Source organism: Microtus pennsylvanicus, chromosome 11 (assembly GCF_037038515.1).
Source record: "Microtus pennsylvanicus isolate mMicPen1 chromosome 11, mMicPen1.hap1, whole genome shotgun sequence".
Lineage (NCBI taxonomy): Eukaryota > Metazoa > Chordata > Mammalia > Rodentia > Cricetidae > Microtus > Microtus pennsylvanicus.
Window position 1 is genome coordinate 11,881,115 of NC_134589.1, and position 20,748 is coordinate 11,901,862.

Below are 20,748 nucleotides of genomic sequence, written 5' to 3' on the forward strand. Positions count from 1 at the left end.
GTCTATGCTGCCACACTCACACACACTCAGGTTTTACATGATTTTGAAGATCTAAACCCCAGTTCCCACATGGCATAATAAACACTTTACCCTCTCTGTGTTGCAAGCAGACAAAATATGCTTGAACGAATCTTGTGATGTACATAATTTATACCTTGCCCTGATGGTAACTCCTTATTTTCTCTGCGTAGGTTCCGTCACCATCTATAATCAGACACTTTCAGAAATGGATGACTTTGATGCTGTCGTCAAGCTCACTGGAGTTTGTCCACAGTCCAATATACAATTTGGTTTTCTCACCGTGAGAGAAAATCTCAGACTTTTTGCTAAAATAAAGGGAATTCTGCCACATGAAGTAGAGCAGGAGGTAAATGAACATCCACTGTTATGCAATAATGAACGTGAAACTGATCACCTAGAAAATATTAAATGTGCTTGTGTTGTCTGAACACATTTGCCATATAAAGTTGGGCACACGGGATCTTTCTGAAGACAGAAAACTGTGTTTTAAACATAAGGGAGCCAGAGTGATTCATGCCTGTCATCCCAGCACTTGGGAGGCGGAGGCAGGAGTATTGCTGAAGTTTAAGCCAGCCTGGGTTACAGAGGGGAGACTTGATCTCAACAAAAAATAAGAACAAACATCTTAGACTTTAGACTAAATATTCTTTATTTTGTTAGGTACAGCGAGTTTTGCGGGACTTAGAAATGGAAAATATTCAAGACATTCTTGCTCAGAGTTTAAGTGGTGGACAAAAAAGGAAACTGACTTTTGGGATTGCCATTTTAGGAGACCCTCAGGTAAGGTGATCAAAAACCACTCATGAAATCAGATTGAAGATGCAGAAGCTATTACATTCAATAAATCTGATAAATTTAAGAAAACTTTTAAGCACAAATGCCAATAGTTTGACACCTCAATTGGTGGTTTTTGTTTTTTTGTTTTTTTTTTAAGAATAATTGTGCCCCAGAGGGACAAATGACGCTGTGGTATTTTCTACTGTCCAGGTTTTGCTACTGGATGAGCCAACAGCTGGCTTGGACCCACTTTCAAGGCATCGCATATGGAACCTCCTGAAAGAGAGGAAAGCAGACAGAGTAATTGTCTTTAGTACCCAGTTCATGGATGAGGCTGATATCCTGGCTGGTAACGATGGTTTTGTTTTTCATGTTTCGTAGTGAGAAAGAAGGACTTAAAGATGGGTTGCAGACAGGCCCCGTAGACACATCTCACTAGTGACAGCCACAGCCAACACAGGAGAGTTGCTTCTATCCATTTGAATCTCTGTGTTCCAGGTGAAGGGCTTTGCCCCATGAATGCAGTCGTAACCCATCACAGAGAAGGGAAGGTTGTAAAACAGGCGGTACTATCTCAAACATGCTTTATTCCACGTGGATAGATGTCAGCAGGCTTGAAAGATGTAGATGCTTGGTAACCTTCTGAACTACGCAGAGGAGAAGCAAACATTTCCGTTACCAGAGTACCTAGAAAGTCACAGAAGGAGTACGCCACTATTCTAGTGTGACATGCTTCTAAATCGCCGTTGGTTCGTGGAGTTTGATTTTTCACATTTATGAGTACTGAAAAATCATCCTTTGTTAAAATTTATCTTTTGGTTATTTCCAAATAGACAGGAAGGTGTTTATATCCAATGGGAGACTGAGGTGTGCAGGGTCTTCTCTGTTCCTGAAGAAGAAATGGGGCATTGGCTATCATCTAAGGTACAGATGCATGCTGAACCCACTGGTGACAGGCACCATCTCTTTCGTTTTGGATAATCACATAATTATTATAAATGAATCTTTAAAAACAATAAAAATAACATCATCCTGGGAATTCAATAGACCTCACTGTTTCTTTTTAAATTTCTTCTATTTTAATTTAATTTTTAAGTTCATTTTACATTCCATCCACAGTTCTCCCTACCCCACCCCTCCTTCTGTCCCCTGCCTGTCCCCCAGCCCACCCCCTACCACTCCTCCCAATATTTAAGGGCTTTCTACAGCACCAGCATTATCCATTGTTACAAGCAGAATAAATAATTTCCCTGCCATACTCATTGGTATCTGGACAAGTCTCTGTGAAGGTCTTTGTATTTGTCATGTTTCTGTCTTAGGGAGGCTATCTGTTACCTCCTCCTTCATCACGCTCAAGCATGTATAAACATTACCCGTGTATATGTGTGTGCCATGTGTGAGCATGCACGTATGTGTATGGTTGTTCACATAGACCACATTACAGCATTAGATACCTGGAGCTAGAGTTATAGGTAACTGTGAGTTATCATATGGAGGTGCTCACAACCAAGCCTACCTCTTGTGTAAGAGCAGAGAGTTCTCTTAACCCCTGAGCTCTCTCTCCAGTTCCTTTATCTGTTCTTAGAGGCTGTTTCGTTGTTTAATTAATTTCTTTGGTCTTCAGTGACTTCATCTGTAAATATACAGCACTACCTATTTTTTGGTTAATGGTAATGGATGAACACTTGACAGAGCACAAAGCACTTACCTGAGTTAACACAGTTTCCCTCTCCCTCATGTTTCCTGAAAACCTCTTGCTTTGCATTACCATCCTGCTGCAAGCCATGTTAGGGAAGGGGCTGAATTTCTTCTGCCTGGTATACTTGATAATGCTACGCACAGCACTTTCAAAGCACAGACCAGTTTTGTCATTACATTTAGATTCATGTAATCAGTGATGTGTGATGTTTGTACCGCTAAGTTACCTCAGTACATTTCAGTGGACATGACTAACAATGGTGTTTCTAAAACCCCACGTTTCATAAAAACTTCATAGACTCTTCTCAAAGACTTCATCTATTACTTGAATAAATTTTACACAAAATGATAAAACTATCTAGCATGTATTAAGAGTTCACTTCATGAAAGACCCAGCACTATCTCATAAATACTGTTTCATTCTGCCTGTTAAGGTTGATGTAAGAGCTGGGTATTATTTTATCTCATAGATAAAATTCTCATATTCGGGAGATGGTGACCAGCTCACCTGGCCTCTGGGACCTGCATAATATAATGTCAATACCATATTCTTAATGACTACAGATTATCTCCATCTTTCTTTTACTGGCTTTAAGTGTTTGCAGAGCTCATGAATAGCTGAAAAAGAATTCATAACTGGGTTTTCTTAGTAGGTGGAGACCTGATTGGTATTTCCAGTTACTTTGCCCCTCTCAGGATTTCATTATTTCTTTCCTTCAAATGAAAGCCCTTGAATTATCTTAAATGAATCTCACCTTCTCTTTTACTAGTTCCTCTCCTATGTTGTACAGACTGTTTGGATTATATTAGTATCATTGCATCTAGTTTCCCCTGTGTAAATTGCACAATTTTGTCTTATGAACATTCATAAGACAAACAGGCAACGTAAGTTGATTTTAGAGGCAGTGTTAGATAAAATGACTTTGTCTTACTTCTTTTGAATATTAGTTTGCATCTGAATGAAATATGTGATCCAGAGAGTGTAACGTCACTGGTCAAAAAGCACATCCCTGATGCCAGAGTGACCACACAAAGTGAAGAAAGGCTCGTCTTTATCTTGCCCCTGGAAAGGACAAACAAATTTCCAGGTAATCCTGAACAAGTTACATCACTCTCTGCCCTTCAGATTTCTCACTTGCATAAAAAAATGGCAGTCATACCTTTATGGGTCTGTTCTGATGATTAAATTACTATGTAAAACATTTAAATATGTTGTTAGATATCTATAACACATAAAGGGACTATGTCCAAACAAAGTTATGGTGACTGTGGTGTTTCTCTAGCTCTGAGTTAACAGGACTTGTGAACATCAGATGAAAAGAGTGAATGCTGTCATTTTAAATCATGACCCAGCCTCACATCAGAAGATCAGAAATGGCAGCATTCTTCATTTTAAGAATCATTTCTTTTAAGGATCATTTAGTCACAACAACAAACACAATAAGAGTACCACACGTAGTTAGGAGGGGATGAATGGGGGAGCTGAGGAGAGAAAATGATCAAAATATGCTGTGTTCACATATGAAATTCTCAAAGAATAAATGAAATTTTGTATACTAAAAAGGGAAGAAATGAACTCACCTTGGAAGCAGGGACAGGGACATCTAATTTAGTATTAGATGCACATACAGTGTTCTTGAGATACATATCATTGTAGCTACAAATATTCTCTATCTCCCTGGTCCCCCTGCACAGGTTTCTCTCCACCTATTAGGTCCTATAGAGAGTTCTCGCAGCTGCTTATGAAACAACCACTCTGAGGCTTAATATTAATTCCAAGTATACTGCTTGGCCTATTAGCTCAGGCTTTTTCTTGACTAACTCTTACATCTTAAATGAAGCAACTTCTATGATTTTATATTTTACCACAAGGCTTGTGGTTTGTTACCTCACATCTTGCTTCTTGGGCGGCTATATGGCATTCCTCTAACTCTGCCTTCTTTTTCCCTCTATCTCTGCTTATATTTCTACTTTGCTATATTCTGCTCCACCATAGGCCAAAGTAGTTTTTTTTATTAACCAATGATAATAAAACATATTCATAGCATACAGAGGGGAATCCTACATCATCTGCCATTTTCTGTCTAAATAAAAAGGGAAGTTTTAACTTTAACATAGTAAAATGACACATAACAGGTATCAAGTAAGAATGACAGTTACAATATTTTTTGTGAGTCTAAGGTTTCATATCTAATTTATTTTTATCATATCTAAGGAAAGTTATAAGTATCTAATCTTCAACTCCATCAAAGATCCTAGAAGGATATATTATTACCTAAGTTAACAGGAAGTGCATTGTAAGTAACTTCCAAAACTCTAGAATTGACAGAGGCATCTTGATGTGGGATTCCCTTCTATATGCTCCAAATATCATTGGTTAATAAAGGAACTGCTTTGGGCCTATAGCAAAGCTATAGGGGAACAGAGCTAGGTGGGGAAAACTAAACAGAATGCTGGGAGAAAGGAAGCAGAGTCAGGGAGAAGACATGTAGCCCTACCAGAGCCAGCCAGAACTCTATCCGGTAAGCCATAGCCACATGGCAATATACAGATTAACAGAAATGGGTTAAATTAATATGTAAGAGTTAGCCAATAAGAAGCTAGAGCTAATGGGCCAAGCGGCGATTTAAATAATAAAATTTTTGTGTCATTGTTTTGGGGCTAAGTGGCCAGGAACTAACTAGTGGCCTCCTCTAACAACATCTCGCTGCCTAGACAGTCTCCCAAAGTTCTGTAATGTTGGGGCATCCATCTTCAGCCTACAGGCCCATAGTACCCAGCAGACTTTTCCATGAAGCAAGAAATTTCAAAGGCAGTTCCGCCTATATTGGCAGTTTGTCAGTCACTTTTTTCTGTGTCCTGCAGAATGTATGGCAGACTCTTTGATGAAGCAGGAACCCTGAAGGACTGTCTTACCTTCTTTAGGCAAGTTCTATAGTCATTTTTCTGTGGGTCCTGCATGTCCAGTTTATATAGCATACCATCAAGAAGTTCAAGCAAGAGCAGTTTCTTGCTGAAATGGCTAGTCTTGTCACATTGAAGGCAAATTTCATAATGAGTTTCTTCAGTGGCCATCAACCTCTCTGAAGTAATTTGTGCTGCCAGAAGCAGACATGCCTCACAGTCAAGAAAGGTCTAAATTCTTAAAACATTTTAAATGCCATATTCTGTAGGTCTTTGAAGTGTTATAGATTATCTATCTAACTGAAATACATCATTTTGAGAATTTTGGCATAGTTTTCTCCAAACTGCTTCCTGGTGTTTGTTGTACAAAGTATTTATTTTTAGGGTTCACAAAGACTTCTCAGGGAGTCTTGTTCCATCAAACCACATTATCCTGGAAGAAATCCAAAGATTCCCATCTTCCATGGAAACAAAAGCAGAACCTCTTTTTTCAAAGTAACATATCCTTAGACTCAAATTTTGAAGTTAAGATACTTTTAAGATATATATGCTGGTTTAGCTTAGAAGCCCCCAGAATCACATGTCTCTGTAGTCAAAAACATAAAAGAAAGTGCAATAATATACACAATCCAGACTCTCTGTGTGTTTTCCATCTTTACTTGTCCTAACATATATATTATTCTATTTCTTTTTAAGCATTTTAAAAACATTTTAAACTATGACTATTTCTACTCTTTCTTTTCTCTTTTCCAAGCCTATGCACGTTTATTATACATACTATTTCTTGCTTAGAGGTCTTTTGTGTCTGAATTTGTCCTATTGTATATCTGAAATCCTTTTTCGACAAGTAGCATTTTTTAAAATGGTAAAAAATGTGTGATCGTGGAGGCCCAGCTAGCTCCACCTCTCTCAGCATTTCCGTATGGTGAAGGTACGTTTACCACCTGCTCTGGGACTGCTGGGTGTGAGCTGTGCTCACACTCAACTCTGGGAAGCACCATGCAGCACATAAACCTTTTTAAAAAATTTTTGTCTGAGTAAAAGCTAAATCTGCTATGCAGCGTGTTATGCAGCCTGGAAATGTCTCTGTGTATAGCAGCCCTGCACACCTAGCAAACCTGATCCCAGCCACCTCAAGCTGAGCCATGAGCGAGCGTGCGCTCAGCTATGTTCCTCCTGATCCCGAGAGAGTGTACAAGCACCTGGACCTGAAGTGGATAGCAAGACACGTGGGATAGCCCCAAACATTTGGGTTCCAGATGTAACTATAAACATTCTCCATCTCTCTGGTCCCCCTGCACAGGTTTCTCTCCACCCATCAGGCCCCACTCACTAGTTCTTGCAGCTGCTTTTAAAATAAGCACTCTGAGGCTTAATATTAATAACATATTCTTTGGCCTATTAACTCAGACTTCTTATTGACTAGTTCTTACATCTCAAACTAACCCATTTCCATTCTTTTATATTTTACCACAAGACTCATGGTTTGTTACCTCACATTTTGCTTCTTGGGCAGCTACATGGCATCCTTCTGACTCTGCCTTATTTCCTCCTATATCTCTGCTTGTATCTCCTGCCTTTCCCTAATCTGCCCTGCCATAGACCAAAGCAGATTCATTATTAACCAATGGAAATATAAAACATATTTTCAGCATACAGAGGGAAATACCACATCATATCCTCCTGAAGACAGACATCTTTATGAAGGTTGAACAACAATGGCTTACTCGACTATCTTTTAAAATGTGTTGCAAAGTTCCGAATTATTTAGACCAGTGGTTCTCAACCTTCCTAATGCTATGACCTTTTAATACAGTTTTTCATGTTGTGGTGACCCCAAACCATAACATTATTTCCATTGCTACTTCATAACTGTCATTCTGCTACTGTTATGAACTATGATGTAAATATCTAATATATAGGATATCTGATATTCAATCCCCAGGGGGTTGAAACCCACAGGTTGAGAACCACTGATTTAGAAAATGTTTGAAGGGTGGACTTAAGAAAGAAGGAACACTTATCTATTTTTAGCATATAATTAAGATAGCTTCAATTTCCAACATCATTTACAAATTCTTAAAATGGCCTCCTAATCCCTCACATTAGTTCCTTGATGCTGAAGGAACCATGAAACTAATATATTCTATAGTTATGTTTTATAATTTAAGTGAACATTAATATGTTTATGATAAAAGTCTGCATAAATTATTATTAATATTTTCTTGCTTTGAAGGGTATTATTAACTGCTTCATTATAATTTATACTGTAATCTACTTTGTGCCTACTTTTAGACCTTTACAGGGATCTTGATAGGTGTTCTAACCAAGGCATTGAGAATTATGGTGTTTCCATGACAACTCTGAATGAGGTGTTCCTGAAATTAGAAGGGAAGTCAATGACTGATGAATCAGGTAAGATGCGGGGAGAAGATGGAGAAGGGAAGGGGGCTTTGTTGGTACTAGCCTTGGGAAAAAGTAGAGAAGAGATACAGACTTAGAGGAGATGGCAGTGTACCACACTATAGGACACTAGGTCCTCATAGAATAGATAATAAATATGAGGTGCCCTATTACCTGAATATAAAAGGCTGTGGGGAATGGAAAATTACGCTGAAAAATAAATTCATTCATTTTGGAGACGGTTTCACGGAGTAGCTCTGGCTGCTTGGAGATCAAGCTGGCTTTGAACTCACAAAGATCTACTTGATTCTGCCTACAAAGTGCTGGAGAGAAAAGCAGGTACTTCTACTGTCAGCCATACACTTTCATTTTTCAGTATCATGATAGGCAAGAGATGTGCTACTGTCTTTTACCCATACTTAACTTGTACATGTTTTACAATTTTCTAGAAATTTCATTTTTTTCTCCAGGTTTCTAATAAAAAGAAGCAAAGTTTTATCTAGGTTTTTATAATGTGGCTGTATCAAAATTGTCATATCTACCATCTTTGTGTTCTTGAAGGGAGGAGAGGTTTCTATATATATTATCTTTGTTATTTTAGCCAGAAATATAAAGGTGGTAACAAGACTGTAACAAGGTGTAACAAGAACACTTTTGCATGGATTAATTTTCATGGATTTCCTAGAATATGTCTTAGAAAGCCGCATGTGTCTTTTTTAAAAAATTGCAATTTTTTATTTATTGCTGAAATTGTTTTGATTTTCTCCCATTTGCTCAGTATTTGCTTTAATATAGTCATGAATTCGATTGCGTATTTGCTCCCAACATTAATGCTGAAACTTCTCGGTGAGCAAATGGCTGTGAGAAAGGTTAAGCAATGCATAAATAAACTGGCATCTTCCAAATGTTTGATCTTACGTTTCAGATATTGGAAGCAGTGGGCACTTAGAAAGTGAAGGGGCGGAAGCCATGGGAAGCCTTGCTGAGCTGGAGCAAATGGTGTCCTCCCAAGATTCATCGGGAGCCATGAAGAGTGGCATGGCGCTGTGGAGGCAGCAGCTCTGTGCTGTTGCCAAGGTTCGCTTCCTCAAGCTCAAGAAAGAAAGGAAAAGCCTGATGACCGTGTGAGTCTCCCATGGGTTGAGAGCACAGTGCAAAAAGTAGATAAAATAAACTTCAGCAATTGTGTTTCATTCTAAACACATTCTTCTAAATGTTTCATAAAAACCTACCCTTGTGGATATGTCATTTCAGAGTATCAGGTCTCACAGGAGATTTTAGTATGCCTGTATTCCCAGTACTCAAGAAGTGGAAGTAGGAGCATCAGAAATTCTAGAACATTCTCAGTTACATAACGAATTCAAGGCCCTCCTGAACTATGCCAGGACCTGTTTAAAACAAATCAGAGTTGGAAGGCCCAGAAAATGTCAAAAGCAGGAGTAGGTACTCGGAGAAAGGTCAAAGCTGTGCCCTTTCATTTTAGAAAGAAGGAGGAGGAAGCAGCAGGATTTGAATGTCCCCATGCCCATGTTTTATCCTTATCCATTATCTGCTAAAACCTAGAGCTCCCCAAAAGTTGCTACAGATTATTAATTCTTGCTATTTAATATTTACTTTCTTCCACATAGGCTACTGCTTTTTGGCATTAGCTTTCTTCCCCAAGTTTTGGGATACCTAATCTATGAGCTACAGGATGAGAATTACTCATGGGGCCTGTCTCCAAGTATGTATTTCCTTGCCCCAGGACAGCCCCCGCAGGATCCTCTGACCCACTTACTGGTCATCAATAAAACAGGTAAGTCATAACATCCAAACACAGTTTTTTGTTTGGTGGGAGATTGTCTGGAAAACATAAAACATAAGGAAAAGAATTATTTCCGTGTATTAAAAACATTTATAAGACCCAACAGAAAATTAATTAGAAAATAAAAACCACAATTTAGTTTGTTTTAGAATACTTTTTTTTTGAAGTTTACTTGACCTCTAAGGGTTTTGCCAAAACAATCAAAGAGGCCTTAGAAAACCAAATCACTTACTGGTCTTTGAGATCTTCCTGTATCATTTTATAATTCCCTATGTTGCTGGGTGCTGAAAACAAAATGCTCCAAATTCATAAGAAGATCAAATCTCATAGCATCAAAGGTCACACTACTGGTTGGTCAGTTGTTTTGTTTTTCATTGCTAATTTGTGGTGCTGGGCATTGAACCCAGAATCTCGTTCATTCTAGGAAATGGTCTACCACTGAATTACACTCCTAGACATTACCCAATACTAGAAATATTAATACATTTTAGGCCGTGCATAGAGGATCTTTATTATATACCTGATTTACATAGTGGGTTTTTGCACTCAACTCTAATTTGGCCTCCTAAGGACACCTGCAAGCAATAATGACATGCTTTGAGTCATGTTTCATTTTTTGTTGCTTTCTTTGCTACCTGACTTATCTTTGCTTTCTTTGGTTTTGCCTTCCTGGTAGGTTCCAGCATCGATAACTTTGTCCATTCACTTAGACAGCAGAGCATAGCAGTAGACATAGATGTCCTGGGAACCAGAAATGGCACAGAAGAGGTACTATACAATGGCGCTATCACTGTGTTGGGTGACGAAAAGGTATGTTAGACTCTGATGGCTGTGTCTCACCAAAGGTGGACTGTGAGGGGCAATTTGAATAGCTCAAATGAACTGACTTGATATAAACAGGATGTCTCCCGTTTTTCATAGGAGAAGCTGAGCAATACTTATTTACTTGCTATCTCCAATATAACTATCAAGGGCTTTAACAATAATTTAAAAATTGTATCGATTAATTTCTGCCTCATTAAGTATTTTAAATTGTATTCTTGATGGAGCTGAGAACAACTGCTCAGCTTAGATTTAGCCTTGGATCTGCAGTCTGCTGCATCTCCATACTGCTCATTCATTTATATTACTTGCCTAGATCTTGAAGGTTTTAAAACAATTTAATAATTCTTTGAGAATTTCATCTATCTGCCCACCCATCCATCTATCTATCTATCTATCTATCTATCTATCTATCTATCTATCTATCTATCTATCTATCTATCTATCTATCTATCTAATCTTTCAACCATCCATCAGGTTCAATGTGAACTGCCCAGCTACTCTTGAATGTAGGCCTGTCTTAAAATGTAATTTACTTACTAGACAACACATCCTTAAAGAAAACTGATTTTTCCTGTCCCAGAAGCTATCAAATGTCAATAGCTCTTCAACTAGGAGTGGAACTTTGTGCCTACCTCTCCCACACCATGCTGGGATTCCTTCTGGCTTGAGTCTTCACAGACCTTGTGCACGTTGTCACAACTGTGAGCTCATGTGTGTAATCAACCTGTTGTGTTCAGAAAACACCCTTTCCGCATAGTAACCTGTTGGGGGGAGGCTGCTTGTTGGTTCCAGGCCTCCCAGCTAGTTTCAACCCAAAATAATCACACAGAAATTGTATTAATAAAATCGCTACCTGGCCCATTCGTTTTAGCTTCTTATTGGCTAACTCTTATATTAATTTAACTCATTTCTATTAATTTGTATATTGCCACATGGCTGTGGTTTACAGGGTAAAATTCCCAGCGTCTGTCTCCGGTGGCTCCATAGCTTCTTTCTGACTCCACCTTCCTCCTCCCATGCTATAGGCCAAGCCAGTTTCTTTGTTCGTTAACCAATAAAAGCGACACATAGACAAAAGGACCTCCCACACCAGTAATCTTTCACCTCATCTCTTAAAATCTTTCTTTTCCCTTTTCCTTGAAGATTCCTCAGCCTTTGGGGGAGCTCATCTAATAAACATGTCTCATTTAGGGCCAAGAACTCCTTAGTCTTTTAATTTCTACCTACCGCTAGCAGCATCCCCAATGAGGGAGTAGGAGATGCACTCATTTATGCACTAACATAGCAGTAAGTCATTAGGAGTTTGTTTAATACTGCATTTGTTCATTTAGCACAGTGGTTCTCAACCTTCCGAACCCTGTGGATCTCATGTTGTGGTGTCCCTCAACCGTAAAATTATTTTGTTGCCATTTCATAGCTGTAATTTTGCTACTGTTATGAATTGTTATGTAAATATCTACTTTGCAGGATATCTGACATGCGACACCCAAAGGGGTCATGAACTACAGGTTGAGAACCTCTGATTTGGCAGAATAATAATAGTAGGTTCCTTTCTAGGACCTGTTGCCTGTCTAGCCACAGGTTCTTATTCCTGATAACAGTACAAGGTCAGCACTCCACCTCATGGAGTGGGCCTTAAATCCAACCAGAGTAGTTGGTAGTCCCGTAACGTTCATGCCACTATTGCTATTAAAAATCACTTTATTTAATTTTGTGAGATTCTGGGCACAAATAGTTGTGTGGCTGATGTTAGGGGGTAGTGGTGTAGAAATCCATATCAAAGTAATAAATCCCTTAAGTATATTGGGAACTTAATAGTCTAGGCAGTGGGAATGTTGTTTTCCTGCCCTTGGCTTGCTACATTATCAGTGATATCAATGATTTTCTAACATAGTATATCATTAAGCTTTATAGCTGCTTTCTGAGAATTAAGAAATATTCATTATATTTTAGGATCTCAGATTTTCAATAGCGTGTAATACCAAAAGACTAAACTGCTTTCCAGTCCTCGTGGATATTATTAGCAATGGGCTGCTTGGAATCTTTAATTCTTCAGAACGCATCCAGACGGACAGAAGCACGTTTGTTGAAGTAAGTATATAAAGACCTTGGATGTTTTCAATAAAATCCTTGTAATGCAAGAAATGACATTGTATCAATTTTTATGAACTCAATGGTCTTATATTTTATACATAAATAACAACATATATTCCTGCATGCCTCAGCTGTGACTATGAAACAGTACAAAAAGTATGGTTCCAGGGCAGTGAGACAGCAAGAAGTGGAGCCCTCTGCAGCCCTTGATAGTAGGATTTAATTGATAGCAGAAGTTTTCAATGTTTGACTATGCATCTTTCATTTTTTTATTTTAAAATATTTATTTATTTATAAAAAGAAAATACATAAATTTAAATACATTTTATATTACAATAAATCTACCATAAAAGTTTTTAATGCAAATTGAGTCAACACACGTCAATAGCAATTTGTGTGTGTGAATTCACATATTCACATGTTTATCTCTGCATTGGCATCAAGCTTTATTCTGTTATAGTCTCCACCTGAAATAGATGAAACCCATTCACATTATAGAGGGTAATTTTCTCACACTGATTTCCATGTTAATGTTATCCAAAAATGCTCTCAGAGAACCATCAACAAAAATTTACTCAATTGCCTTGCACTGCTGCTCAACAGAACAGACACAAAAATTAATTAATACAGTTAATTGGTGTTCTACTGTTTGTTTGCCAATTAACTTTAGGCAGGGACTCATGTATCCATTGAACTTATGGTCTTTCTGCCTCTGCCAGCCAAGTCCTGGGGCAGAGGTCATCATACTGTGACTACATTTTCTAATATTTAATTTTCAGATGTTTAATGTAATTGGTAAGTTTCTTATATAGAAACTTTTGTTATTTATTTTTGAAATTTTTGTTTTCCTTTTAATTTAGTAATTTTAATTAAGTAATTTAGTGTATGTGTGTGCGCGCGTGTGTGTGTGTATACTTGCATACTCTATTCATTATTGCCTAATTTTATAGGTGTTTTTCCTTTTTCATAATTCTCATTATTATTATTACAAATTTTCACCTCCTCCCATTTCCCTCCCCCTCTCTCTCCAGTCCAAAGAGCAGTCAGGGTTCCCTGCCCTGTGGGAAGTCCAAGGTCCTCCCCCATCCATCCAGGTCTAGGAAGGTGAGGATCCAAACAGACTAGGTTCCCACAAAGCTAGTACATGGAGTAGAATCAAAACCCAGTGCCATTGTCCTTGGCTTCTCAGTCAGCCCTCATTGTCAGCCACGTTCAGAGAGTCCGGTTTGATCACGTACTCCATCAGTCCCAGTCCAGCTGGACTTGGTGAGTTCCCATTAGATAGGCCCTACCGTCACAGTGGGTGGGCGCACCCCTCGTGGCAAAAAACAATTGATTTTGTAGTCTTTTTTTAAAAAAATATTTATTTATTTATTATGTATACAATATTCTGTCTGTATGCCTGAAGGCCGAAAGAGGGCGCCAGACCTCTTTATAGATGGTTGTGAGCCACCATGTGGTTGCTGGGAATTGAACTCAGGACCTTTGGAAGAGCAGGCAATGCTCTTAACCACTGAGCCATCTCTCCAGCCCCTGATTTTGTAGTCTTTAATACACTAATTATCAAAATGTACAGATAAAATGTTACCACTGAAGTTTCTACTGAAGTAACTGTGGTAAGTGTGCAACTAGCTGAGTTGGTCAAGGTAGTATAAGGACCAGCAAAGAGGCATGAATAGGTCAGTAATTTGCTCAATAAATTACAGCTATGATCATTATTGCTGTTAATACTATTTTGCTTAGAGATGCATTAAAAGACGCTTTCAGTATAGAACTTTCACCTTTGACTAGATTAGGATGATTATAAGTGGGAGCATGGGAATAGCTCTTGGTTATTTTATAGGTTATGTATTATATAAAATTTCGAACACTTTAATAGAGAATTTAATAACCTCCCACATTTATAAGCCAACTTTATTGTTGTAAATTCATAGCCTTAACAGTATTTGAATTAAACTTAAAATCATATCATTTTATCTATATTTTATTGTATATATCTCTTAAAGGGAAGAATGTGGTTGAGCAGATGGCTCAGTTGGTAAAGGTGCTTGCTGCCGAGTTATGATGTTCTGAGTTCAAGCCCCTGGGACCCACATGGCAGAAGAAGAGAACTGACTCTTGAAAGTTGTTTTCTGTGTGTGCGCACGTGCACGCATGTACACACACACACACACACTATTTTTTTTAAAAGAACCATTTATGAACAACTATAATATCTTTATCATACATCAAAGTAGCTCTTCAATGACATCAAATACCACATTATTTGATTTTCTTATTTAAAATATGTTGTCCATGAGTACTTCCATCCTTTAACAGTATCCAGATTGGGGAAAGGGTCATAGTTGGCTCATCCATTTTACCTTGCTGTGTTGAATTTCTTTTGCCTTAGAAAATGATACTATGATCATATTCTATTGTTAAAATCACCTTTTGTTATTAAGAATATGCCTGCTTTTGGACTTCCTTTCTCCCTGTTGATTTGCCTTGTGCAACTTTGGTATGATAGTTTTTGCTTCATCTCATTATATTTTATTTTTCAATGCTTGATTGTTATCTCTTCTAAGCCTGTTCTTTCCTAAGGAGAGACAGAGAGGGAGTGAATATGGGGGTGGGGTGGTGGGAGAAGTAGAGGGAGGGGAAACTATAATCAGAACATATGTATGAGAAAAGAATCTATTTCTTTTTAAAAAAAATTATTTAAAAGATTTTATTTTCATTTTACATACCAAGCACAGTTCCCCCTCCCTCCCCTCTTCCCACTTCCCCATCTTCCCACCACCCAACCCCCTATCCACTCCTCAGAAAGGGTAAGGCCTCCCATAGGTAGTCTACAAAGTCTGCCATATCAAGTTGAGGCAGGACCAAGCTCCCCCATCCCATATCTCTACTGAGCAAGGTATCACTCAATAGGGAACCGGGCTCCAAAAAGTCAATTCATGCACCAGGGATAAATTTTGGTCCTACTGCCAGTAGCTCCACAGACTGTCCCAGTCACACAACCATCACCCACATTCAGAGATCCCAGTTTGGTCCTATGCAGGTTCCCAGCTGTCAGTCCAGAGTCAGTGAGCTCCCACTAGCTTGGGTTTCTGTGGGTTTTCCCATCATGATCTTGACCCCTTTGCTCATATAATCCCTCCTCCCTCTCTTCAACTGAACTCCTGGAGCTTGACACAGTGCTTAGCTGTGGATCTCAGCATCTGCTTTCATCAGTTACTGGATGAAGGTTCTATGATGACAATTAGGGTGGTCATCAGTCTGACTACAGAGGAAGACCAGACCAGTTCAGGCACCCTCTCCACCATTGCTAGGAGTCTTAGCTGGGGTCATCCTGGTGGATTTCTGGGAGATTCTCCAGCACCAGATTTCTACCAGATCCCATAATGGCTCACTCTACCAAGATATCTCTTTCTTTCCCCTTCCTCCCTGTTCCTCCCCCAACTCAACCATTCTATTTCCTCATGTTCTCCTTCCCCCCACTTCACCCTTTACCACTCCCCAACACTCCCAGTTTACCCAGGAGATCTTATCTATTTCTGTTTTCCAGGGGCATCCATGCACATCTTTCCTAGGGTCCTCCTTGTTACCTAGCTTCTCTGGGGTTGTGTATTATACATTGGTTATCCTTTCCTTTACATCTAATATCCACTTATGAGTGAGTATATACTGTGTTTCTCTTTCTGGGTCTAGAGTACCTGACTCAGGATGTTTTTTTTTCCTGGTTCCATCCATTTGCCTGCAAATTTCAAGCTATCACTGAGTAGTACTCCATTGTGTAAATGTACCACATTTTCTTTATCAGTTCTTCAGGTGAGGGGCATCTAGGTTGTTTCCAGGTTCTGGCTAATTTGAGTAATGCTGCTATAAACATAGCTGAGCAAATGTGCTTGTGGTATGAATGTGCATTCTTCGGTATATACCTAAGAGTGGTATCACTTGGTCTTGAGGTAGATTGATTCCCAATTTTCTGAGAAACTGCCATACTGATTGATTTCCAAAGTGACTGGACAAGTTTGCACTCTCAGCATCAGTAGAGGAGTGTTCCCCTTACTCCACAACCTTTCAAGAATAAGCATCAGTGTTTTTGATCTTAGCCATTCTGACAGATGTAAGATGATATCTCAGAGTCGTTTTAATCTGCATTTCCCTGATGGCTAAAGATATTGAGAAATTCCTTAAATGTCTTTCAGCCATTTGAGTTTCTTCTGTTGAAAATTTTCTGTTTAGACCTGTACCCCATTTTTAAATTGGATTGTTTGGTATTTTGATGCCCAGTTTCTTGAGTTCTTTAAGTATTTTGGAGATCAGTCCTCTGCCTGATTTGGGGTTGGTGATGATCTTTCCTCATCCTGTAGGTGGCCATTTTGTCTTGTTTACCATGTCCTTTGCCTTATAGAAGCTTTTCAATTTCAGGAGGTCCCATTTATTTATTGTTGCTCTCAGTGTCTGTGCTACTAGTGTTATGTTCAGGAAGTAGTCTCTTGTGCCCATGTGTTTAAGGCTACTTCCTACTTTCTCTTCTATCAGATTCAGTGTAACTGAATTTATTTTAAGGTCTTTGATCCACTTGGACTTGAAATTTTTGTGTATGGTGATCTATTAGTATTCTTCTACATGTCTACATCCAGTTATGCAAGCAACATTTGTTGAAGATGCTTTCTTTTTTCCATTGTACAATTTTGGTTTTAAAAAATCAGGTGTTCATAGGTGTGTGAATTAATGTCAGGGTCTTCAATTTGATTCCATTAATCCATGTGTCTGTTTTATGCCAGTACCAAGCTGTTTTTATTACTGCAGCTCTACAGTATAACTTAAAGTCAGGGATGGTGATGCCTCTGGAGGTTCCTTTATTGTACAGGATTGTTTTGACTATCCTGGGTTTCTTTTGTTTTTCCATATGAAGTTGAGTATTATTCTTCTGAGGTCTGTGAAGAATTTTGATGGGGATTGCATTGAATCTGTATATTGTTTTTGTTAGATTGCCATTTTTACTATGTTGATCTACCTAATCAAGAACATGGAAGATCTTTCCATTTTCTGGTATCTTCTTCAATTTCTTTTTTCAGAGACTTAAAGTTATTGTTATATAGGTCTTTCACTTGTTTGGTTAGAGTTACCCCAAGATATTTTATGTTATTTGTGGATTTTGTAAAGGGTGATGTTTCCCTGATTTCTTTTTCAGCCCATTTATCATTGGTGTATAGGAGGGCTACTAATTTTTTTTTAGTTCCTCTTGTATCCAGCCATATTACCAAAGGCATTTATCAGCTGTAGGCATTCCCTGATAGAATTTTTGGGGTCACTTAATTTTGAGGCCACAATAAAAGAAAAAAAGGAATAATGTTGCCGTGTTAACTTATGGTATAAGTCATAGGTGAGAGATGATGGTGACTTCATTTCCTTTACAAAAGTCTGACATGTTGGATTAGAAAAGGGAGAGTCGCTAAGCCCTAAACACCTGCTTTCCTTTTCCCTCTAAGATGACCATGGGTTTGTTTTATGTTTGTTTGTTTCAAGTTTTTTTTTTTAAGTGTCTTGTTGGGCATGGTGCCACAAGCATTTAATCTCGGCACTCAGAAGGCAAACGCAGGGGCTCATTGATTTGATGTCAGTCAGGCTATACCATGAGACTTTGTCTCAAAAAGTTAATGACATAAATAAGTAGTCTTAGCTACAAAAAATTGCTAGCTACTAGCTCAGGTGACCTTGAATTTATACATTGATAAATTTAGAATGTGGTCAGAAATTATGCTAGCTTAGTAAAAGTGGTGGTTGTAGGTTCTTCTTCAAGATCCCTGACTTAACTAACCCTGGGTGGTTGGCTAGGTTGCCTGTACCAGGAACAATTTCCCTCTTGTTGATCAGGCCCTAAAGTCCAATTGAACAGCTGTTTGCTATCAACAAGATAAGAGTGACATTATTGCACCCTTAGGAATAGGGTGCCATGCTGGCCATGCTTTTAGTTCATAGGCACCATGGCTGTGTAGTACTACTCCCCTCTGGCTCCTCTCCTTTGGAAGATCACATGGAACTTTCTGGTACCCTGAAAGCCTGTCCTCAGGGAGGAGGCTTTCAGAGGAATTATTTTCTAACATTCATGTACTTATTACTTTCTATCTGAGAGTCCCATGAAAACAATTAAATTTGATACTTTAACATGGGATAAAACTGGACTCTCTGAACATGACGAACAATGAGGGCTGATGAGACGCCAAGGACAATGGCACGCGGTTTTGATCCAACGCAATGTGCTGGCTTGGTGGGAGCCTAGCCAGTTTGGATGTTCACCTTCCTAGATATGGACGGAGGGGGGAGGACCTAGGACTTACCACAGGGCAGGGAACCCTGACTGCTCTTTGGACTGGAGAGGGAGGGGGAGAAAAGTGGGGGGAAGGGGAAAGGGGTGGGAGGAGGGGGAGAAGAATGGGAGGAGGGGGAGGGAAATGGGAGGCTGGGAGGAGGTGGAAATTTGTAAGAAAAAAAATTTTAAAAAAAATGAACAAAAAAAAAAACATTATCTGGAAGCAGAAGAATGACTCTGAAAATGTTGCACTGAACTGCTTTAGCACAAGTTTCTAAGAGTAGGAAAAAACTTCTTCTCCATCAGTGGTCCAAGAATATGTATTCTTCAATAAGTTTTGTATGCGTGCGTGTGTGTAGGAAGAGATATAATTAAATATACAGATATCCATGTAATTGATATGGGGAATGCTGTAATCTCTGAGTCAGATCTTTGAGCTTCATGCTACAAACAGGACCTTGGGAAGGACTTCGAGGGGCTATCTCAGTTCCTTTATCCAGATGATACGGTGAAGACCATGTAAACGAGTCAGAGGCTTGGTTTCTATCTGCTCACCATGTCTGTATCACTTTAGGAGCATATGTTTTATGAGCATGAACACGTGAACAGCGCATTCTTCTGGATCCCATTGGCTGCCGGTCTCACTCCTTACATCGCCATGAGCAGCATCAGTGACTACAAAGTAAGGAGCATGAAAGTCTTCAGATATCTTTTGTGCCCTGGAAAATTTCCTTTGAATCTTATGAACATAGATTTTCATACAGGTGGTGAATCTAATGTTTGTGTTCGTTCCAATATACAGTCGATTATTTCAATAATAGGTTGTCAAAATATGAATAAAATAAATTTTTTCTTTAACAGAAAATTACCACGAACTAGTAGTAAGGACAACTTTTAAGTATTTATCAGTTAGTCTCATTAATAGATACCTACCAACAGACCTAGTCACACCCTCACTTGTTATGAGATTATTCAGTTAAATAATCAAGATCCAACCAGTGCATTTTGACTATTGTTGACCAGTGCCCATGGAAACCACTTTCCCCTCTTTATGTCATCAGTATCAGCACCAGGTGCTTGCTTCATCACCTTGAACCACATGAGTGCTCAGGAGATGTCTCTATGGACTGGAGATGATTTGAGTTTATTCTGATCTTAACACTTCAATTTTCAGGCTGAATAAATTTTATAAGCTGTCTAATCACACGCTTGCCTTAGTTTGTCTCTGGTGAATTGCATGGTGGTTACAGCTGAATTGCAGTGGGTGTCACTGGAGGCTGTGCTTTCGTTTCCCCCTACATTGGGTGCCATTTGTAACTAGAGACTGAGCTTCCATTTCCTGGCCACACAGTCCCAAGTAATCACACGGAAACTTATGTTAATTATAAACTGTTTGGCCTATTAGCTCAGGCTTATTATTAACTAGCTCTTACAACTTAAATTAGTCCATTTCTATTATTCTATATTTTGTCATAAGGCCTGTGCCTTGTTACCACACATCTTCCTTCCCTGCTGTCTGTTCTTGTCCCTTTCTTAAGAGTGGGTTTTATGGTCTAAAAGCAATGATCAAGGCTGAGGGGGAATAGTCTTGGATAAGTAAAAACAAATTCTGGGAGATAAGGCAGAGTCTGTCTTATCAAATAGCAAAGGATCGCCAGGTGGTAAAACTGCATCATTCCTAGCCTTCCAGGAACTGCAGCTACACAACTCATTCCTTTGAGGAGGTGAGCTGTTTTGATTAACTTTCCTGGCTTCTCCAGTGCTTATCTGTGCGTGCAAGGCCCTTTGGCCCTCTACCGTAAAGGTTAGTTCAGAATTATCAATGTTCACATATATTACGAACCACCTGATATTTTTCACAGAGATGAGAAATAGATATTTCAAATATGAACCAAAAGAAAAAAATTTCCTGAGTTGA

General features: G+C 38.8%; 1 protein-coding gene across 2 annotated transcripts in view; it reads left to right on the forward strand.

The window, feature by feature from the left end:
* The window catches only part of Abca9 (ATP binding cassette subfamily A member 9), a 70,308-nt gene that overhangs the window by 21,878 nt on the left and 27,682 nt on the right, over positions 1–20,748 (forward strand). For both annotated transcript variants that reach the window (XM_075990248.1, XM_075990247.1), the window contains 11 exons: positions 192–367; positions 682–801; positions 1,009–1,147; positions 1,632–1,722; positions 3,445–3,584; positions 7,696–7,815; positions 8,729–8,927; positions 9,432–9,598; positions 10,284–10,417; positions 12,386–12,523; positions 19,405–19,512. In XM_075990248.1, coding sequence (XP_075846363.1) covers positions 192–367; positions 682–801; positions 1,009–1,147; positions 1,632–1,722; positions 3,445–3,584; positions 7,696–7,815; positions 8,729–8,927; positions 9,432–9,598; positions 10,284–10,417; positions 12,386–12,523; positions 19,405–19,512 — 1,532 coding nt within the window. The remainder of the gene's footprint in view (positions 1–191; positions 368–681; positions 802–1,008; positions 1,148–1,631; positions 1,723–3,444; positions 3,585–7,695; positions 7,816–8,728; positions 8,928–9,431; positions 9,599–10,283; positions 10,418–12,385; positions 12,524–19,404; positions 19,513–20,748) is intronic.